At 37.7% G+C, this 19,703-nt stretch overlaps 3 protein-coding genes across 4 annotated transcripts in view; 1 reads left to right on the top strand and 2 right to left on the bottom strand.

Moving 5' to 3' along the window:
* Positions 1–448: 448 nt before the first annotated feature.
* aph1b (aph-1B gamma-secretase subunit) lies at positions 449–7,666 on the bottom strand. The gene is made up of 6 exons (XM_077564183.1): positions 7,387–7,666; positions 6,553–6,723; positions 4,145–4,218; positions 3,376–3,498; positions 2,044–2,171; positions 449–1,561 (listed from the first exon to the last, which is right to left on the bottom strand). The coding sequence occupies exons 1-6, from the start codon at positions 7,497–7,499 to the stop codon at positions 1,394–1,396; spliced, it is 777 nt and encodes a 258-aa protein (XP_077420309.1). The 5' UTR covers positions 7,500–7,666; the 3' UTR covers positions 449–1,393.
* An 842-nt stretch (positions 7,667–8,508) lies between these two features.
* Positions 8,509–11,134, bottom strand: LOC144050679 (troponin I, fast skeletal muscle-like). Its single transcript, XM_077564184.1, has 6 exons — positions 11,076–11,134; positions 10,958–10,994; positions 10,249–10,377; positions 9,329–9,418; positions 9,061–9,237; positions 8,509–8,921 (listed from the first exon to the last, which is right to left on the bottom strand). Exons 1-6 carry the CDS (start codon positions 11,081–11,083, stop codon positions 8,835–8,837), a joined length of 528 nt encoding a protein of 175 aa, XP_077420310.1. The 5' UTR covers positions 11,084–11,134; the 3' UTR covers positions 8,509–8,834.
* Positions 11,135–17,546: 6,412 nt separating this feature from the next.
* The window catches only part of LOC144050112 (Golgi apparatus protein 1-like), a 44,493-nt gene continuing 42,336 nt past the window's right edge, over positions 17,547–19,703 (top strand). For both annotated transcript variants that reach the window (XM_077563087.1, XM_077563086.1), the window contains exon 1: positions 17,547–17,907. In XM_077563087.1, the coding sequence (XP_077419213.1) occupies positions 17,578–17,907 (330 nt within the window). In that variant the 5' untranslated portion in view covers positions 17,547–17,577. The remainder of the gene's footprint in view (positions 17,908–19,703) is intronic.

Raw genomic sequence — 19,703 nt, 5'->3', positions numbered from 1 at the left:
AAACAGATGGCACATGGTCATGTGAGAATGGGTCCTGGCTCTTCGCTCCTGTTAAAATAAAACGGTATTCCAGTTAGTGCTCTAGCACTTGCTTACCCCATTGTTTAGTAATGCTTACATACAGAATCAAAATATATCAGGGCTCTGAATAATCTTTCCCATTGGTTGCACTGAACCTAACGTATTTCTTAGCAAGTCAACCAAGCAGATTGATGTCAAACATTTCATCAGATTTTGAAATCGAACTAATCCTCACAAACTACAACGATTCAAAGTCCAATGCTTTTCAATGAGCGGAGAGCTTCCATTCACCTGCAGCCAATGATAGCCAAGAGGGGCGTATCATCACGAATGATGTGAGTCAGGTGTCTTCTTGACCGAGACTGACTCACCAAACTCCTAGGGCTCGATCGAAGCCAGGTCAAGAACCACCATGTCAATAACATGCAACATTTTATAACGCAATACAACACATTTATTTGAGACAATTGTAATGCAAACAAATTATGCTTCTCTCCTATATCTTCCTGGTTCAAAACAATTAATTAATTACCGTTCAGACTTGTATCTGAATTTAGCCTTTTTTAGCTGAATACAAAGAGAAGATTGGCACACTTATCTAAACATCTGATAAACAAAGCTCTAGTAGAACTCGCCTAGGATGCAGCAAATAAAGGAATGCTGCACCATTATACTAAACCCAAATTCCTAAAATATGAAATGCTGTGATCAGATAAGTCACTAAAGGCAACAAAGAAACAAAACATTCATAAAATTACAAAGCTTTCACAGCTCAATTTGTGTGTCAACTAAAACAACATTGCTCAAAAATAGTTTGAATGAAAAAAAAATCTTATAACTTTCACTTATCTGTTGTTAAGCATTTACTCAGTGGCAATGATGTCCATAACACACAATGTATTTTTTAATTCATTTTTCAAAATGGACCCTTCTAAAAACATGACTCATTACTAAAATACAAACCTGTACGAAGGTTTAAATGTTGGGCAATATATATAACGTTGAAGTGGTGACACTCCACATTGAAACTTCCTGTATCATCACAGCAAATTAAAAACATGGGCACTACTCAGCACAGGAGTTCATGTTTGTGAGCGGAACCACATTTCATATCAATTAATTCTCATAAACAAATTGAGCTCTACCTAAACTTAAGTCAATCTCTCTCAAAATGTTACGTTTCCTCTGCAAATCAGTCACTGCTTTTAATGTCCTCCTTGCATGCAAAAAAAAAAGGGTTGAAATTCAAACTTCAGATCAACAGAGACCAACCACTCTCTCATGGTGTTTAGTGCATATCTGTGAGTGTGTGTGCGCGTGTGAGTGTGTGATCTTTGGATGGAGACTCCTGCGAGCTCCCTGGAGTGTTGCGTTATCTGGGCCGGTGGTTGGCAAGCAGGAAATCTTTGTCTTTGCAGGTCAGGCAAAGTTTTAGGTTCCTCAGCGAGCCACCAGCAGAGTAGAATGCCCACATGCCCATTAGGAACAAGATAGCGTAGGTGGGAACGAGGCTGGCAACATACTCTGGGTTCTGGAAAGTCTGTAAAAGGAGACAGATCAACTAAATCCAGTGGTATAAGGTAAATTGCCAGCATTAATTACAACTACACAACCTAAAGAGAACTGTTAACAAATGCTACCTAGTTACAACATGACAGAGGTGAGAGTGGATTTAGGCCTTGTTCAGACTGCCAGCCAAAATCTGATTTTTTGCCCATCCAGATGGATGGCTCTTTTGTAGTCTGAACAGTCACAAAGTACATGAAATGTATTTTTTGCGGGATGGATTGAAACAACATTCGGAAGGTAGCTTCATATCTGATTTAGACAGGATACGTCTCAGTTTGAACAGCTGTGAACAACACACAAATTGGATTTGGCTGTCCTGACGTCACTATGTGATGCAAAACCCAATGCGCCAGCGCTGTCATTATCCCGATATTGACTGAATTTAAACACAATCATGGCGTAGCCAAGCTTGCGTCTTTCCAACGTGAGCCCCCAACGTCGCACATCACTCACCAGACAGGAAACGACCAGGTGGCTGATGACAACAGCAGCAACTGCCCACCACTGTTGCTTCTCACAGGCATCAAAGAAGACCACACCCCAAAACATGTGGAGAAGGATAATGGCCATCGTCATGAATGCTAGGAAGGGAAGAGAAGGAAGACTTTCAAAAGTGAACATGCATGTACTGTACTGTGTATTAAACTTTTTTCCCCCATATCATTCATCACAATTCATAGTATACTATAAACTTTGCTTCAGTCTACCATAATGCAGGAGAATAGGGAGATGATTGTGCATTTTGTATATAGTCCAGTGACTTATAAATCACAAGATGCGGTTAATGAAAACAGTCAGTTTTGTTTTTGTTTTTATTAACAGGGTTCGATTTTAAGTCATAAGGTGACATGATCCAAAGAGGGACAAAGACAAACAAGGAAGAAAAAGGGGGATATTGTGCTGGAATAGTCACACCTGGTCACGCCATGCTGCTAGGTCTCAAAAACAACAATTATTCAGATTTCTTTTCACATGAGCAGTAATAAAACTACAGCACCTTCAACATGAGCATTTGCAACTTCACAGATTTCTTTTTGCAACGTATTCACCTAGGGGGGAAAAAAAACTATTTGTGTTTTGTTTTTATACTCAGGCCAAAGCAATAAAATAATTGCTTTGACAAAATCTCGTGGCATCGCGGTGCCAAGAACTACTGTATATTTAGGCAAGTTGGGGAGCTTTAGTTAGACTAACGTTGCTCGTTGCCACCATCCTGTGGTACGTATAATCAATTATATACCTTTATGGGGACTTAGGAGCGTCAATTAGTCACAAATTCTTGGTATTCAGAGCGGGGCTGACCTTTTATATACACTGTACACCTGGCAGTTTGCAGGTGGTCATTTATGGAAGAATTACAATTGTCTTCAGCAGTAATTGTTAACCATGGGGCCGAGGCCAATAAGTGGCAACTAGTGGGCCTCAGAATAATTTCAATGTTGCACCTGTGGGCTGTGAGGGCTGCGTATTTTACTAATTAAATACAAATAAGATGTTAAATGTTATGTGCAACAAAAATGTTATTCGAAGCACCACTCATATTGTTCAGTAATTATTACCCATATCGTCTATAATAATGTCACTGCAAATTTCCTTGAAATATTGCAATATAATTTTTAAGCTATATCACCCACCCCTAAATAAGTCAATAATATTTCAACACTAATCATAATTTCTGATTAGGCCCCAGGCCATTTTGTATCGGAAAAGTTGATCCTTGAGGTCAAAAAGGTTCAGAACCTTTGGTCTACAGTATGGCCATGCAATCTCAGAATAAAGTGATACCTGAAGACAAAAAGTAGTGCTGCGAGTCTCCATGGATCCCGATAGTTCCCGGGCCAACAGAGTCAGCCAGAATGTTCACCACAGAAAATGCGCCACTCATGAATCCAAAACCAAGGCCAGACACTGGAACAGATCACAAGCAAGACAGGATCCAACATGTCAGGAACTACACCGCTGACATGGTGAGTTTGTTTGTATGGCTCAATCATAATTTAAAAAAAAAAAATGTTTTTAATCATATTCATTATCATTTCTAAAACATACAAGTATACGATACGATACGATACGATACGATATACTTTTATTTTCCCCGTGGGGAACTTTTTCCTGGACTCCGTCCAGCTGCAGTTTACAGTAAAGAAAAAAACAACAGAATAGAAAGAGATAAAATTAAAATTAAATAAGAAGATAAAATTAAAATTAAATAAGAAGTGCAGCAATAAGTAGAAGACTTATTGCTTATAACTACTTCAGTGTATGATTTAAGAACAAAACTAAAGTTCAACAATGTTTGGGTATCCCGAAATGATTGTAGTATGCTTTTGTTGTTTGGCGAGTTCAATTACCAAGTTATGATTTAGTGCAGTGACAATGGCAAGAAGTAATATACAGTTAAATCAATGGATTGAAAAGTCGCATTTTTAAATTGAATATATAGTAGATCCCAAAATCTTTCAGGTGAACCAAAATGTGTTAGTTTCAGTTAAGCTCAGCACCACCATGATAAAAATAGATATATATTTCTGTTGTGTTATTTTTGAAAGTGTACCATAGGCCAGTTGTCGTATGGAGATCGGCATAGTTTCCTCCTGACTGAGGGTAAGGAGTCCTTCATTTGCTTTCCTGCAGACACAAATGCACAGACGCCATACAACAACATTGTAAACAACAGGCATCAAAAAAGAATATGTATGGCAGTGGCTAAAAGATGATACATGGTGTGAAAATGATCATAACTAAAAAAGAGGGAAGATGGACAAGTGGAACAGAATAGCGTATCACAGCAGATAAACAAAAGTGTTAGAACGTCTTTTCTTCTACTTACTTTGGCGTTTGGCAAATACTTTTGGTGCATTACCATCACCATTTTAGCATGATAAAGAAGGTGGCCACCAAAGAATGCATAACTCATTCTTCCTTTTTGGCAACTGGTAATGCACCACAAGTATTGTCTAGAACACGATTTATGTATTCATTTATATGATATTATTTATATTATTACTATATTTATATTTATTTTGGGTACCAGTAATAGCTCTAATTTTAATATATACAAGTCGCACCTGACTATACATAGTATTTACATGACGTCACCGACCCCCCACCTATCGACCCAGCATGCCTTTGGTGGGGCAAACAGCCAGCGAGACAACGCAAGCAAATGCTGAGGAGTGCTCGTGTTGCTTACTACAAGTTACTTTGATTCATTAATTCCAGATTTTCACAAACTGTTTCAAAATGGTGCACACGTGTGCCGTTCACGGGTGCAAAATTGGGCAAACAAAGATGTGAAATGAAACTTCTAGAAAGTGTTCACATGCCGTCATTTGCCCCACATTGTGTGCCGGTGTATACCTGTCCATGGAATGTCGAATGGGACCAACAAAGTGTCCGGAATTACAAAGATACATCAAAAGGATTTCCAACCAACAAAGTCTGCCAAAATGTGTTCTGACCATTTTGATTAAGGTAAGTGTCATTGTAAGATGGTAAAAAAGCTTTTACCATAATGCAATCGTGATATATGAGCCGCTAGCCGTGGCTAGCTCTGGCTAAAAATAGATTTGTGGTCAAGATGTTCGATTTTGAGATCTCTACAAATACCCTCCTTAAGGTCTCTTATTTTCCTTTCCCAGCAGCCCAAAAGTTGAAATTATTGTTAAAGTGTATGAAAATAAGTGATGAATCAACTACGTTGTAGTTGTTTTTGTTTTTACATGCTAGCGCTAGTAGCTAGCGCCTTTGGGGAACTAGCTAACTTGGTTTTAAAATAACCCGAGATTCTTCACCTTAAATTCACAAATGATGAATGCACATAGTAACCGATAAAAGCCGAAAGTAACGGAAGACGCAAAAATGTCTGTGTTTTGAGAGCCAAGCCATCCTACAGTACATTGCCATGTCGTCCGGTCCGGTGAGTATCAGCAAATGTTTGTAATCCAATCGATTCCATTAACCAAACGTTTCAACGTGTACTAAATCTTCCGCATACATCTTGCTTACATAAGTAACGTTAGCGGAAGCTGGGGGTGACATTAATCAGTAACGAACGAACATTCAGTGTAAACACAATAGAAGCAAAGTTGACACCGGTGGAAAGTTGACCCAAGATGAGGGGAGGACTTGCGATGCCGTGACGTCAGTGAATACTATGTATAAGTTGCAGAACCAACCAAACTATGAAAAAAAGTGTGACTCCGAGTCCAAAAAACACGGTAATATGATATTCTAAATTTGGCTTTGCAAAGTTCGCCAATTACTTTAAATTTTTCCAACAAGCGACAAGCAAATAAAACTGAATTAAACAACCTTAAGTTCAGCCCATGTTTGAACAATTTTGCACCAGTGCCTCCTCTAAGGTTGGCTGCATACGTAAGCAGAGGTTATATAGGATGCCACAAGAACTAAATAATAAAACTGTTTTTTTTTTATTTAGTAGTTAAAAAAATAATGAATCTCCAAAGTTAATGCTTTAACTAAAATTAATACAAATACAAATAAGTTGTGGTTGTTTAAGTGTGAACTATTTATTATTCCACTGTTTTCTAACTGGTCTTTTAAGATTTAGGTACTTTATGGAAGTAAAATATTGAAGTAAAAATATTATCGTAACAACACTACCAAGGACCAACTACAATTTCAATTTCCGTATATATGGTCATCATAACACTTCTCCTCCATCACTGGTACTTTACTGTGGTGTGTTGGCATAACAAAAAACTACATAAATACACAAGCCAAAGAAAAAGCTAAACACAGATGAAAGTAATTTCTAAAAAGCACAACATGCTGAAATCTGGCAGTTTGACTCCTAAAGTGGTGTGACTTTCGAGGTATATTTTTACAGAAATACTAATTAATTCCAAGTTTTACAACTTCACAGGTATTTATATTTAGAATTTCCACCATATAAAAAATTTAACACTACTCTTAAAAACTGTGTGGGTTATAGCTTACTTCAGCAACTTGTAGTAAGCGAAGCGGAAGGTCTCTTGCAGGAGGACAGACAGCACCACGCCGAAGATGAGGAGGCCTTTCTGCTGAACCGCACTGTCCTTATTACTTATCTGAACGGAGATGAACCAAACCAGAGAGGACAGCAGGAGAGAAACAAGCCAGAAAAACGCTCTGGAAGGAAACAAACAAACACAACAAGCTATAAGAAAATGTAAAACATGATGGCACTTACCTCCTAGACTGATTATTATTGTGTGCATTTTCACATGTTCCTGGACTATTTAATTTGACGTTTGTAGGAAGAAAAATGGATGAGAGACAATGGATGAGAGGCGTTGTACGCCCTGGATTGGTCAGGTCGTCATCCATTTGTAGAGTAACAATTAACCTAACACTAAGTTGTTTTTGGAATGTACCATGCTTCATTTTGTGAGTTGAAGAACGATGTATGTTGTTTTAGTGATAAACTTTGCTTTGCTTGTGGATTAAGACGATTTATACTGTTGAAAAGCACTGCACATTATCTCCTAGTTAACAGTATAGAAAGACTAATTAATCGATTTTCTGAGGGCGGCCACGATATTTCCAGACAATAGAAAATAAGCCATTTATGAAGCGCCTTGATATTTCCAAGTACGAGTCGCCTCATTCACACGATGATAAAGACTGACTAGTGAACACTAGGCAACACAATGGACGGTGTTCGTGAATGAGAATCAAAACAAAGCTAATAGCTAGCAAGCTAGCCGGACATCGACTGGCGTTTCTCGACCTAAAACCGACCAAATAAACGTTGTCGTCCACACGATGTGCTAAGCTTCCACCGGGACTCACCCTGCTATGAGAAAGATGACCCTCAGAGGCTCCCGGGCGATGGTAAACAGGAACAGAGCGATGGCAGGGCCGAAGGCAATGAAGGTACAACCAAAAAACACCACCGCTGTCATTTTGGGTGATTCTTGTCGAATGTGTAGAAGGCCGCGCGACCCGGAGCGCTTTGTCGAGATTTCTACACGACTTATTGGACACTTTATTTAAATTTCTGGCAGCAGCCTGTTTCGTTTTTGATGGAGGCGAACGAGAACTCCCTCTACTTCCGCCAGTTTCAGTCTTCTCTCGTGATGTCACATGAGCTAAGGGTGCTGAAAAAACGTGATTCTAAAAACTTTATTGATACATTTCTGCATTGAGTATTGTTCTTTATATTATCCCCAGTCATGAATGTTGTGTGCATTAATCCTTTTTGTTTTACCTGGCTCATTATTTTCTATTCTATTCTATATCTCACCATCACATTACATAAATCCAATTTACACCAATACAAATCATAAAATGTATTATTATTATTAGTAGTAGTAGTAGTAGTAGTAGTAGTAGTAGTAGTAGTAGTATAATTATTATTGTCATCAGCATCATCATCAGGGTTGGGGAATTCAGATCCAGAAAGTAAAAAGCCTGAAACAGTTTGGCTTTAGCCACAGGTGATTCTACTCAACAGGTGGAGACAAACTCGTTTACCTGCTAGTTGTGTAGAAGCACCTGTAGTGTGTAGTTACAGCCAATCTGTGGCAGGGTTTTTACTTTCTGGACATGATTACCCAACTCTGATTACTATTATACCAATTTTAATCCTCAAGCGGAACTTCAACTGAGGCTCTGCAGTGAATTTGTGTTTCAGATGACAGAGATAAAGAATCAGGTCACAAACACGGAGGAAAGGGAGGGTGGGCTCGATGTCTTGCTCAAGGGCACCTCAACAGTTGTCTGGAATCAACAAGAATCTGGAAGGAGACGAGCATCTGCATCTCTCAATTCGTTGCCATTTTACTTTTGCCATTGTTTTTTTTTTGTTTGTTTGTTGTCCTCCACGGTCTTTGACTCCAGTCACAGAGGCCATTGATGAAATACTGCTGCCCCGTATATTTATGTAAATTAGCGAATCACTTGTCATTTCATTAAAAGTTTTATTCACTTTTACCCTTGTAACATATGATATATGAACATATGTTTGCATATATATATATATATATATGTATATATATATATATATTGTGATTCTTGTGTGACAAAGTGATGAATTGTAACAGTTATTATAATAGAATACTAAGTATTGAAAGTTTTCCCTTTGCTTCTCCAGCTATAGCCTCAATTGATGTTTTTATCTGTCTGATAATTTTTCTAATATATTACCTTGTGTAACTTACACAACAATATTAACAATGTGGTCACATATAAAACACAAAAATGATGCTAATCAACACCACAAGAATTCTGGAGTTCAGTCAGGCCTCTGTCTCAAACATTTTCTTCCTGCCATCCATTCCGCTTTTGTCCTCAATTTTCTTTCTCCAGTCACCAGTCTGTTTCTCCTGAGTGAGATATGTGCAATCAGTCAGTTGTACTTGGGCCTATGTATTCTAAAATATTATAATTTGAGTAAGCGCAAAGAATTTGATCAGAAAATAATTATCAACAATGTTATGTCTTTCTTGTGTGTAATTGACCAACCTCATCCTTCACTTCCTTCTTGACCTGCTTCAGGTTGCCCCTCAGGTCCATGGACACTTTGTGTTTGGACCCCAGCAGGGCAGCTAACATGGCATCAGCTGACATCCGTACCTTCCTCAGGGCCGGCTTCTTAAACTTTTTATTGAGATCCTGAATCATTAACTTCAGGTCGTTGATCTGATAGGGAAGGGATATATCTTTACACACTAATATTGCTTTTAGATGTCAATAAAACATAATGATGTGGAACTAAAAGATGCGTATGTACCTCCTTTTCAGATTTCTTCACTTTCATATCCATGTCGTACCTTTCATCATCTACCAGGTCAATCTGCTTGTGAAGTTTCCGACAGAGCTCCTAGCAATTCGAAATACAGACAATTTGAAAAGCATGGGTGGGTTACATCTAGCTTTGAGTACAGTATTTTCGTCCTGCCCCTTGATAATATCCAGTTATACATTCAGTCATACTATTGGCTCCTAATTTTCTCCATGTAGATCACAGTCCTTAAACGTTCTCACACCCCCAACAAGATATATCTTTTTATCATGACGTTTAAACAATACTATCTCAGGTGATCTGGAGTCATACCCATTTTTGGGAATATACTTAAACCCAATCTGTCAGAGTGAATGGTGCACACATATTGACATACATTTTAGAATGTGGGAGGAAACCGGAATACGTGAAGAAAACCACCCTGAACCTCAGAACTGTATGGCTGACATTTGGTGCTTGTGATTTGGTCAATTTGTTACTGATAAAACTCTGTCCTTCCTGTGGATCAAGGCCATCTAGATATTTTAAAATGTAAAATTTGTAAAGCAAGATGGAAAATAAGATGTCACCCATGTAGTATTCAGACAGAAGTCCAAAATCTTGTGGTCAAAAGTGCTGGAAATAGCCTTGATCTTCCCCCCTAACTATAAGGTGTCTTACCTTACATAAATTCACTGAAAACAATCATTTTGCATTGACTATGTAAGCTCATGTGATTTTCCTGTCAAAGTCAGATAAGAGTCAGCACAATGGCAATACAGCTAGGGAATTTGAACATATGGACCACTTATTCTCATTGTGCGGGTAAGGTGAAGCTTAGGATGTGGTTTGGTTCAAATGAAATAGGTCAGAATTCATTTTACTATGTTTGTGAGTTGGAGAACTGATAGTCGTAATGTGATGTTTACCTGCAACTCCTGCATGCAGGCAGGGAAAGAGAGAGCAGGGCAGTTCTCCTCCATGTATTTGGTCTTCTCGTCTTGAGCCTGTTCAGCCGCCTCATCCAGCATTGTCTGACCAATCTGCAACAGCAAGCTCTGAGGAGAAGTAGGAGCAGGCAGCACAGCGCCACAGAGATTTTATTTTATTTTAATTTGTACACAAGTTTGTATTTGTTTCACATTCATTTAAATAAATTAACGGACAAAGCTTTACTGAGGTTCAAGAAAGTATTGCCATGTAAAATGACAAACCAAATACAGTAAGCTTAAGCTAATTTTGCATAATTGTGTCTGTTGTGAACAAATATGGCTAATATATGTTTTCATATTTTCTTTGTCAAAGTACCAAAATGCAAAATCATTCCTTATAATGAGGATAAAAATTCATACTTTAAAGATACTGTAACATAATATTCAATTGTGAGCTGATGGTGAAAAGGCTCATGAATTACTACAATTCTGAATCTGAAGTCTAAATCTGTTTGTGCGATTTTCAACATGCTGAGCCCAGAAAACTCATATTCAGTTCAATAGCAATTTTTCTGCACAAATTTGTTGTTCGTTGTGGATACAGTCCATGTAACAAAAAAAAAGATCAATGTCAATAAACAAATCAGATAATACTGTACGGCTCTCTATACCATCACATTGAATTATGACCACCAGCGTGCTTTACCTTGAGGTAATTCCTCCGGCTTCCTGTCATCTTTTTCCTTCAGAGAGAAATACAAAAGATGCTTGTGAGTTTTGTGGATTAACAAATTACAAGTGAGAGAGTTGAGATGAGGACTTACTCTGCCATCTTGGCAACGTAGCTGACTCCTCTGTGGCCTGCAGGGAAAAAGTGAGGTGAATGTCAATGTTCCTATCTTTATAGCGTGTGTGTGTGTGTGTGTGTATATATGCGCGCGCACACGCGCCAAATAGGCCAGTTGTCTTCAGAAGCTGTGGGTAGAATGTGGGATGCAAGAGTTGGCAGTGGCAGCTGAGCAACAAATGTTTCAGGAATTCTCTTCTGGAAGCATCACTAGACTCTGTTGCGTTCTTTTTCTTCAGACTTTTTCCACAGTCAACACAATTGTTAATAAACTAAAAAAAAAAAAAAAACATGGACAGTAATAACATTTTTAAAGAGATTATTTAAAAACTATTGCTGACGGCCTCACGACTCTTTCCTGACGGCCTCACGACTCTGGCTGGAAGTGTTCGGTTTAGGTGAACGGTATGGGATTTTTTTTTAATAGGTTTGAGGTGAACTAATGAATACACACACACTTGCACGCACACAAGCACTTACACATTATCACCCACATACAAAAAAATATATATATTAAAAAAAAAATATATATATATATATATATATATATATATATATATATATATATATATATATATATATATATATATATATATATATATATATATATATATATAAAAGGAGAGCAATGATGATGACAAGTCAAATCGGTAAAATTACCAAATGAACAATACTGAGCTCTCCAGAAGAAAAAATAATAATAAATAAGAAAAAATAATAATAATTTAAAAGCTATTGGAAAATGTTATCCATATAAAGATACAGCAAAAAGTTCAGAATGACATTTTGCCACTTGCTGTTGACTGAAAATGTCATGTCATGCTCAGGCAACAACCAATCACGGCTCACCCGTTTTCTGAAGCTTACCTATGATTGGTTGCTACCTGAGCCCAGTGCCACTGTGGTCATTTTCTATCAAAAAGCAAGTGGCAAAATGGCCGCCCTCTGAGATTGAGAAAAACGGGCGGATTTTGCTGCTTAACATATCACATATCGCTAACGTAATATAATCAGAATGCCCCTGCTAGACTATTACATATTGTAAAGAAAATGTTTGATTTGTACTGTAAATAATGCCTCATTTGTAAGTAACATACATTGGTAAATGATGAGCAACTCAGCTGTGTATGTGTGGGTTGCGCTCATGTAAAATGTGCCAAATTTTCACTACCTACAGTATGTCAAACAGCTCAGATTGCTCTTTGCATTGACTCTTGTTTTTAACTTCCCCTATACCCTCTGGTTGCAGCATCTGTGAGCATGGGTTCTTTGAAAATTGTAATTTTAATTGGCAACCCATATTTGTTTTACCTCAATTTCTCATGTGATACCAAGGGTCTGCAATCTGCCGCTCTGGAGCCACATGTGGTACATCTAGTACCTCTCCTGTGGCTCCTTGTGGGTCTAAAAAAATGTTTAGTAGTAGAAATTAATATATTTTTTACTTATTTTTTTATTAAATATTATCCAAATGAATTAATTATTTTTTTAAAGAATAATAATCAAATGTCAAAAAAAAAGTAATTCCAAAATTTTAAGTTGTCAGAAAAAGATGGGCGATAGGTAAAAGAAAAAGTTTTAAAACTTGTCTTTGGAATTGCCCAAAAAGTCAGAAAATTGATTTAAAAAAGAAAAAAAAAGACGGAAAAAAAACCTTTCAAAAAGTAACTAGAAATTGTCCTAAAACAAAGGAGATCCCAAAAATGACCACAAAATGTACACAAAATTGCCCCCAAAAAAGTCAAAAATATTATTTTTTTAAAAAGGCAGAAAAAAAAATGTTTAAAACGTAACTATAAAAAGTCCAAAATCAAAACAAGAAATCACAAAAATTACCATAAAATTCACCACAAAAAAAAAATCTGAAATTTGATTTAACAAAAGGAAGGGAATTTTTTTTCAAAAAGTAAAAAACAAAACAAAATAAATCCTAAAAAAAAAATACCATAAAATCTACACAAAATTGCCCAAATTTTCAGAAAATTGATAGCAAAAAAGGCAGAAAAAAAGTTTTTAAAAAAAGAAAGAAAAAAAGCCATAAAATATGTAAAAAAGGAAGAAGAGAGGCAGAAAATTACCTTATGTGTATGTCTATAAAATTGTCAGAAATTTGACAAAAAGGCAGAAAACCCAAAAAATGTATGAAGAACGAAGGAATAAAAAAAAACTGAAGATAAAAGGTAGAAGAAAATTAATCTCAAAGTATTGAATGCATTTCTGTTATAGTGCATCTCTAATTAGCTCTTGGGCCCTCGTACATAACATGAGACCAACATTAACACAGATTTCGTTCATCACAATGTTCAAATTTTGTGGCTCCAGACAGATTTTTGGGTTATTTATTTGCTCTAAAATGGCTCTTTTGACAAAAAAAGGTTGCCGAAACCAGTGATAGAGCAATTTCAGTCAAGCAAGTTGAAGCATTATTTGGAGTGAGTTGTTGTACATCCATCCACCCATGCATTTTCCTCTGTGCTTATTCTCATTAGAGTCGCGAGTGAGCTGGAGGCTATCCCAGCTAACTTTGGTCAAGAGGCAGGGTACACCCTGGACTAGTCACCAGCCAATCACAGGGTACAAGCAACCATTCACACTCACTTTGGGCAATTAGTCTTCAGTTGAGCTAACACGTAAGGTAGAGAACATGGAGAAAACCCACACAGGAAGGACGGAGAAGAAAACGCCTCAATATACACAAAAAAAAAAAATACCAAACATAAACCAATATTATGACTTTAAGAACTGTAGTTTTAAACTGATAACGCTATCTTTAAAGTTCTGTGTGCCTAAGGATCATCCCCATAAGTCTGTCTCATCTGTTCAGTGCAGGTTTATGTGCAAAAGGTTTTAGTGCAAGTTCAGGTTGAGTTCGAAAGCAGTATAGTCTGCAAGTGCAACGATTTGCTTTGAGAACCAGGAAGTGGCCTCTAAACCCTTGAAAGTGAGCACAATACCTCAAATTGACAAACCACAAGGTTCACTTTGATGCAACTTTGCATTCAATTTATATGATGTTTACTGTGTAACTGTGTTGTATAGCCTACAGGGCTCTAATTGGGGATTTGTTCAATTACTGAAGGATCTCAGTTCCATGATACATCTTTGAAATGCAAGTTGTAACTAAGTCTGAGAGGAGAGCAGATTAGTATGGCTGATGACGAGCCAGAAAAAGTCTCCCGGCAGCTGTCAGCTCTAAATTTAGGAGGATTTATTGTGCTCCCTGGTTCCCAATCAGCTGCTCCAACACCATGGTAGACAGACGTTAAATTTTGCCCACACAAAAACACAAATACTCCTCCAGTTAAGTGTAAACTGTTCATTACATTTGTCCATGCGTATTGTATCTTGTTACAGAAAACTTCAGTCCATGCAGTCATTAAACTATGTCAAAATGAAAGTACTTCGAAACCCTTCCATCATTTAGAACCACTGCAAACTATAACCTCAATGATTAACATATTGTTTAATGAATACCCCTGAAAGTGTCAATCAAAACTGGAGCCTATCCCAGCTGGCTTCGGGCAGTAGGCGGGGTACACCCTGAACAGGTTGACAGCCAATCACATCAATACATCATATGTAAACAAAATGTATACGATGAAAGCCAAAGTCTTAGGTATATTTTTTGTATTCGTGTCATTTTCATACTTTGTGTCAGTGCAGAGTTAATTTGAAGCCATCAAATAGAGGGAGTGAACATGTGACATGTTGCCCCACCACCTTTGGTAAGTTGTCACACTATATGGAGTACGATTTCACACTGGATTTTGCAACTAATAAAGGACAAAATTATCCTTTCTCTTCTGTTTTTTTTTTGTTTTGTTTTTGTTTTTACAGCCAGAGAAATTCATTAATCTTGAAAATTTAGTCATTGAGCAAACTTTAACATATAATATTATGAAATAGATTAAAGTCATTGAACAGCTGGCATGTAGAGCATAACTCTCAGCCTCAAATGCCTGTTTTGCTTCCCTTAAACTGGAAATTTGAGATTAAATTGAATTTCAATAAATAAAGCCTTTTGGTTAATAGATTGATGGATGGTTCATCATGAAAATTTAAACCAGTCCTGACATGTGGGCATACTGTAGTTCCAACAACAACATTTTTAAACAATGAAACAAAACTAATTTCCTCACTCTTCAGACTCACCGTCTGAAGGGCAATTCTGGCATTTGTAAACAGAGTTGCCAGAGGTGCATTTTTTATTGGCCCATTCTTTGCATATGTGACAACAAACCCCAAAATGACTGAGACAAGTTTGCCCAAACAACCATGTTGGCTAATACTTGCTCTAGTTTGAAGTTAGCTTAAAACAGAGCAGTGACTGAGGCATGACAAGATGCCTGAATCTCTCCACTAATGAGTCAAAATGATTTGTTGCTAGAATTAGTCTATGTATGACACCTGCTTCAAAATATATTAAGTTTTTTTTTTTTACTTTGGATAGTGCAAAACAGATAACTGGCACTCATCTCAGTTCACAATGTGCTATTCCCTTCTTAGACAGTACACAATCCCTGACCATTTATACGAAGAAAACTAGTATTCCACTTTCTTGTTGCGCCCTCTGGTGGAGAAGAAATTGCAATGTGACAACTTACCCGTGATACAACTAGCCCCAGTCTCCCTATCTTGTTTTTTCAGTTATGACCGACAGCTTATAACAATAAATGAGGGTAGGAATGTAGATCAGCCAGTAAATTGAAAGCGTTGCCTTTTGGCTGAGTTCCTTCTTCACCCCAACGGACCAATACAGAGTCTGCATCACTGAAGACGCTGCACCGATTTGTCTTTTGAGCTTCCGTTCCATTTTAATTCATTGATAAATGTTTGCATGTGTGGAATTATAGACAGTCAATATTTTCAGATGTAAAATATTCAACACATTTAACAAATATTTCAACTCAACCTAAAAAACAAATAAAATAAATATTACATTGGTGAGATATCACACCATCAAAGCATGAAATGAACGATTCAGATGACTTTCAACAAATGAGTGAAATTCAAGGCCGAGGGGTGAGATACAGTATGTCCCCGCCACATCATTTTGTGTCACCCCAAGTAAATTTGAGAGAAATTAACCACAATATGGCTACAACAAAAACGAGTTTGACACCCGTCAATTACAAGAATTTACCATACATGTACCATACATGTGAACCATTTGACGCTTGTATGGGAAATCTGTGCCCCCTGGTGGAGACACTCTCTGTAGAAGAGGTGCAGGGGGTCTTGGAGAATTGTGGGAAATGCAAGTTGCACTTTTCATAAATATGAAATAATATGGTAAAGGCACCAATTCACATCTTTTGAAAAAAATAAAATAAGAGAATGAACGAGCAGGTGAAGAATATGTTGTTATTTTTTGGGAGGGAGAAGGAGTTACGCCTTGAAATTGTTGATAACCTCTCGTGTAATGTTTTTTAGTATAATGATTATAACCCCTGAATATCTCTAATCAGCCTGCCGCTTATTTACTAGCCTGCCGCTGATTTACCAGCCTTGACTCTCCCAAATGCTTTGTTGATTGCTTAACACAATAACGCTGGTCCTCTTGGGCCAGGGGCACACAATCCAGCCTGTTTTCCATGTCTCCCTATTCCAACACCGGTGAGGATCGTTATCAGGCTTCTCCAGAGCTGGATGATGAGCTGTCATTGGAATCAGCTGTGTTGGAATAGGGAGACAGAGTACCCCGAGGACTAGGCGAGAAACACTGGCTTAATGTACCCGCTTTTTCTCTTGACGTTTTTTTCTGTTCAAAATAAACTGACTGACTTTTTTTTAGAACCTTTTTTAATATTAGAGGCTATGGGATTGCAATTGCTGATATTAACTTTTCAACTATTTAATGGCCTCTTGCTAAGATGCTTGCTGATTTCAGTTTAATTTTATTTTTACAGTATGCTGTAGGTTCAGATAAACTGCTATTCAAATAAGGAGGACCTTTTTAAAGTTCCAGTTAACAAAAACCTACATGTGTTTACCAGAAATGTTGGCCTCAGCATAATCGACCACAGTTTGGAAGCAATCAGAAAGCAACACTTTTAAAATAAATTAACAATCAATCCTTAACATAAGGCTGCGTTTGTATGTGTGTGCCCACGTAATAAAAATAAATTAATTAATCCCGGTTGCACGTGATTAAAATGTGGTAAACTGACCTAATTTTCCATCTTTCCTCCTCGAAATTAATCTAATAATACATTTTACATTAATACATTTTAATTGTGTACATTGCAATCGATGTTCATGAATTCAAAAGTCTTGTAATGTGCTGTAATGGTTATAAAGGAAATTATTATTATTATTATTACTTTTAATCTACCATTTCATAACGTACAAAATGTTTGCTCAACTGAATACTGATGGAAAGTTCTGTAATCCACAAACCCATATGTTTTATTGTGAACTAACTGACCGGAAGTCGTGCAATGTTGTTCTCACAGAGCTGGCTTTACGGTGGTGTGAAGATGGCGACGTACAGTCGCTCTCCGCTGCTGCTACTGCTGTTATCATACGTGTGTCTCTGTGGCTTCGGCTCCGTCTTCGGCCTCAAAGCCGCCAGCGGCCCCGCCGAACCTCCGAACAACCCGGTCGTCCTCCGAGCCGCTGAGCCACAAGGCAAGGATGCACCTGCCCCCGCCGCCGCCGCCGCTGCCGGGGCCTCACAGCCTCGAAGGGCGACCGGCTGGAAGCTGTCCGAGGAGGAGGCCTGCAGAGAGGACCTGACCCGGTTGTGCCCCAAACACACTTGGGCAAATAACCTGTCCGTGCTGGAATGTCTGCAGGACCGCAGAGAGGTAAGCGGCGGCCGCCGTTTGGTGTGCTGATGTTGATGATGCTGGCTGTGACGCCATGGCCGGGGTGCTTTCGATCTGTGGCTGTCAGCTGGACATTGAGGTGGAGGTGAAGCTGCATTAGTGGACTGATGGACTGTTTGGTGTAGGACACGTGTTTATACTCAAAGCACGCTGATTAATAAAATATGGAAATCCATTTAGTCAAGTCCATGTTAATGTATTTTGAGGTTCCGTCCTCTCCCCACAGTCGGTTACTTGCACCCCCCCCCTCCCAAGGTATGCTTTTTACACATACTATTGAACCAACGCAATTATTTTACGGCACACTTGTTTGGGAGTGCCAAAATAAAAAATAAATACTACTAACTTCGAGTAGGCTGCTATCAGGTATTACAGAAAGCGAGTACAAGTTCTCCTGTAATGTCTTGTAACAGCTGTATCTTTTCTGTTCATTGTTACATCTTTTTAATAACATTGATGAGACGAGATGACAGATGTTGTCTCTTTTACACAGTCATTGACAAAGGTGGATACTCATTCGATTTTCTCTGATAGCATGTGTGGCAATTTAATTTGTGTGCTCTTTTACGACACACATAGGGATATATTGCGAAAGATCAGCGGACACTTGAGCCAATTATTAACAAAACAGCAGGTTAGACATGGTGAAAATCTTAGTGGATTTAACACCAATCAAGCTTGTCTTACTCTATTTTAAATTGTAGTTAGGTTTTTTTTTTTTTATTGAAGGAGCTCAACAGATTTATTGTCAGGCTTCTTGTGTACTGTCAGAAATGATACAGATAGAGCGACATAGCCTTATTTTGTAAATTGTATTTTGTAAAAAAAGTACTGCATTTTCTATTTGATTGGATTTTTTTTCCAATAAAACAGTGCAGTAGCTATGATTTTGGGGGATCAAGTCCGGATCCATATCTTATTTTGCTTCTTTCCATACATTTTTTTTGTTTAATATAAATTTGTGTCTACTTCTAGTGATTTTACTTATCAGTGAGTAAATGTCACTTTACAGCTGTAGCTGCAAACTACGTAGGAGCAAAGCAAGAGATGCCAAACTTCAAAGTACCTTATATATGCTGGTGACCATTTAAACATGGAAACAGTAAAATGGGAAAAGTAGGATGCTTTAAAGGGATACTTTGAGCCATTTTCACCAGTAAAAAGTTCATATTTTGTCCAGATTTAATTTGATAACTTCATTTTTTAATATCTTTAAAAAAACATTTTTTCCCCACTTGCTGTCGATTGAAGATGCAATCACACGTGCTGAGGAAATAGCTAACGACTAATCACGGTTCACCTGTTTTCTGGGTTTGGCCAGCAAACTAAGCCATGATTGGTTGTTACCCGTTTCCTCAGTGCAGGTGATGTCATCTTCGGTCGACAGCAAGTGGAAAAATTAGTATTTAAAGGTATTAATTGTTCCTGAAAAATAATGAAGCTATCACAGTCATTATGGACAAAATATTATCTTCTTACAGTTGAAAATGCTCAATTAGTCAAGTATCCCTTTAAAAGCGGATTTTCACCTTTCATTGGAAGGTATTTGCAAGTTTGCATCTAATTCAGGTGAGCGGTGTAGGAATTAAAACTGTTTGTACAGTATATGCCTTCCACTTTTTAAGGGGCCAAAGCTAATTGAACAAAGTAATCATAAATCAAACTTTTACATTTTACTACTTGTTGGCAAATAATTTGCAGTCAATTACAACCTGAAAAGTGGAATGCCACCAGACTTGATTTAGATTTTTGATTTTATCCTCTCTACTGCAACT

Source organism: Vanacampus margaritifer, chromosome 4, assembly GCF_051991255.1.
Source record: "Vanacampus margaritifer isolate UIUO_Vmar chromosome 4, RoL_Vmar_1.0, whole genome shotgun sequence".
NCBI classification, from domain to species: Eukaryota; Metazoa; Chordata; class Actinopteri; order Syngnathiformes; family Syngnathidae; genus Vanacampus; species Vanacampus margaritifer.
The sequence above is the reverse complement of the archived record's forward strand: the minus strand, read 5'-3'. Positions and strand labels throughout refer to the sequence as shown.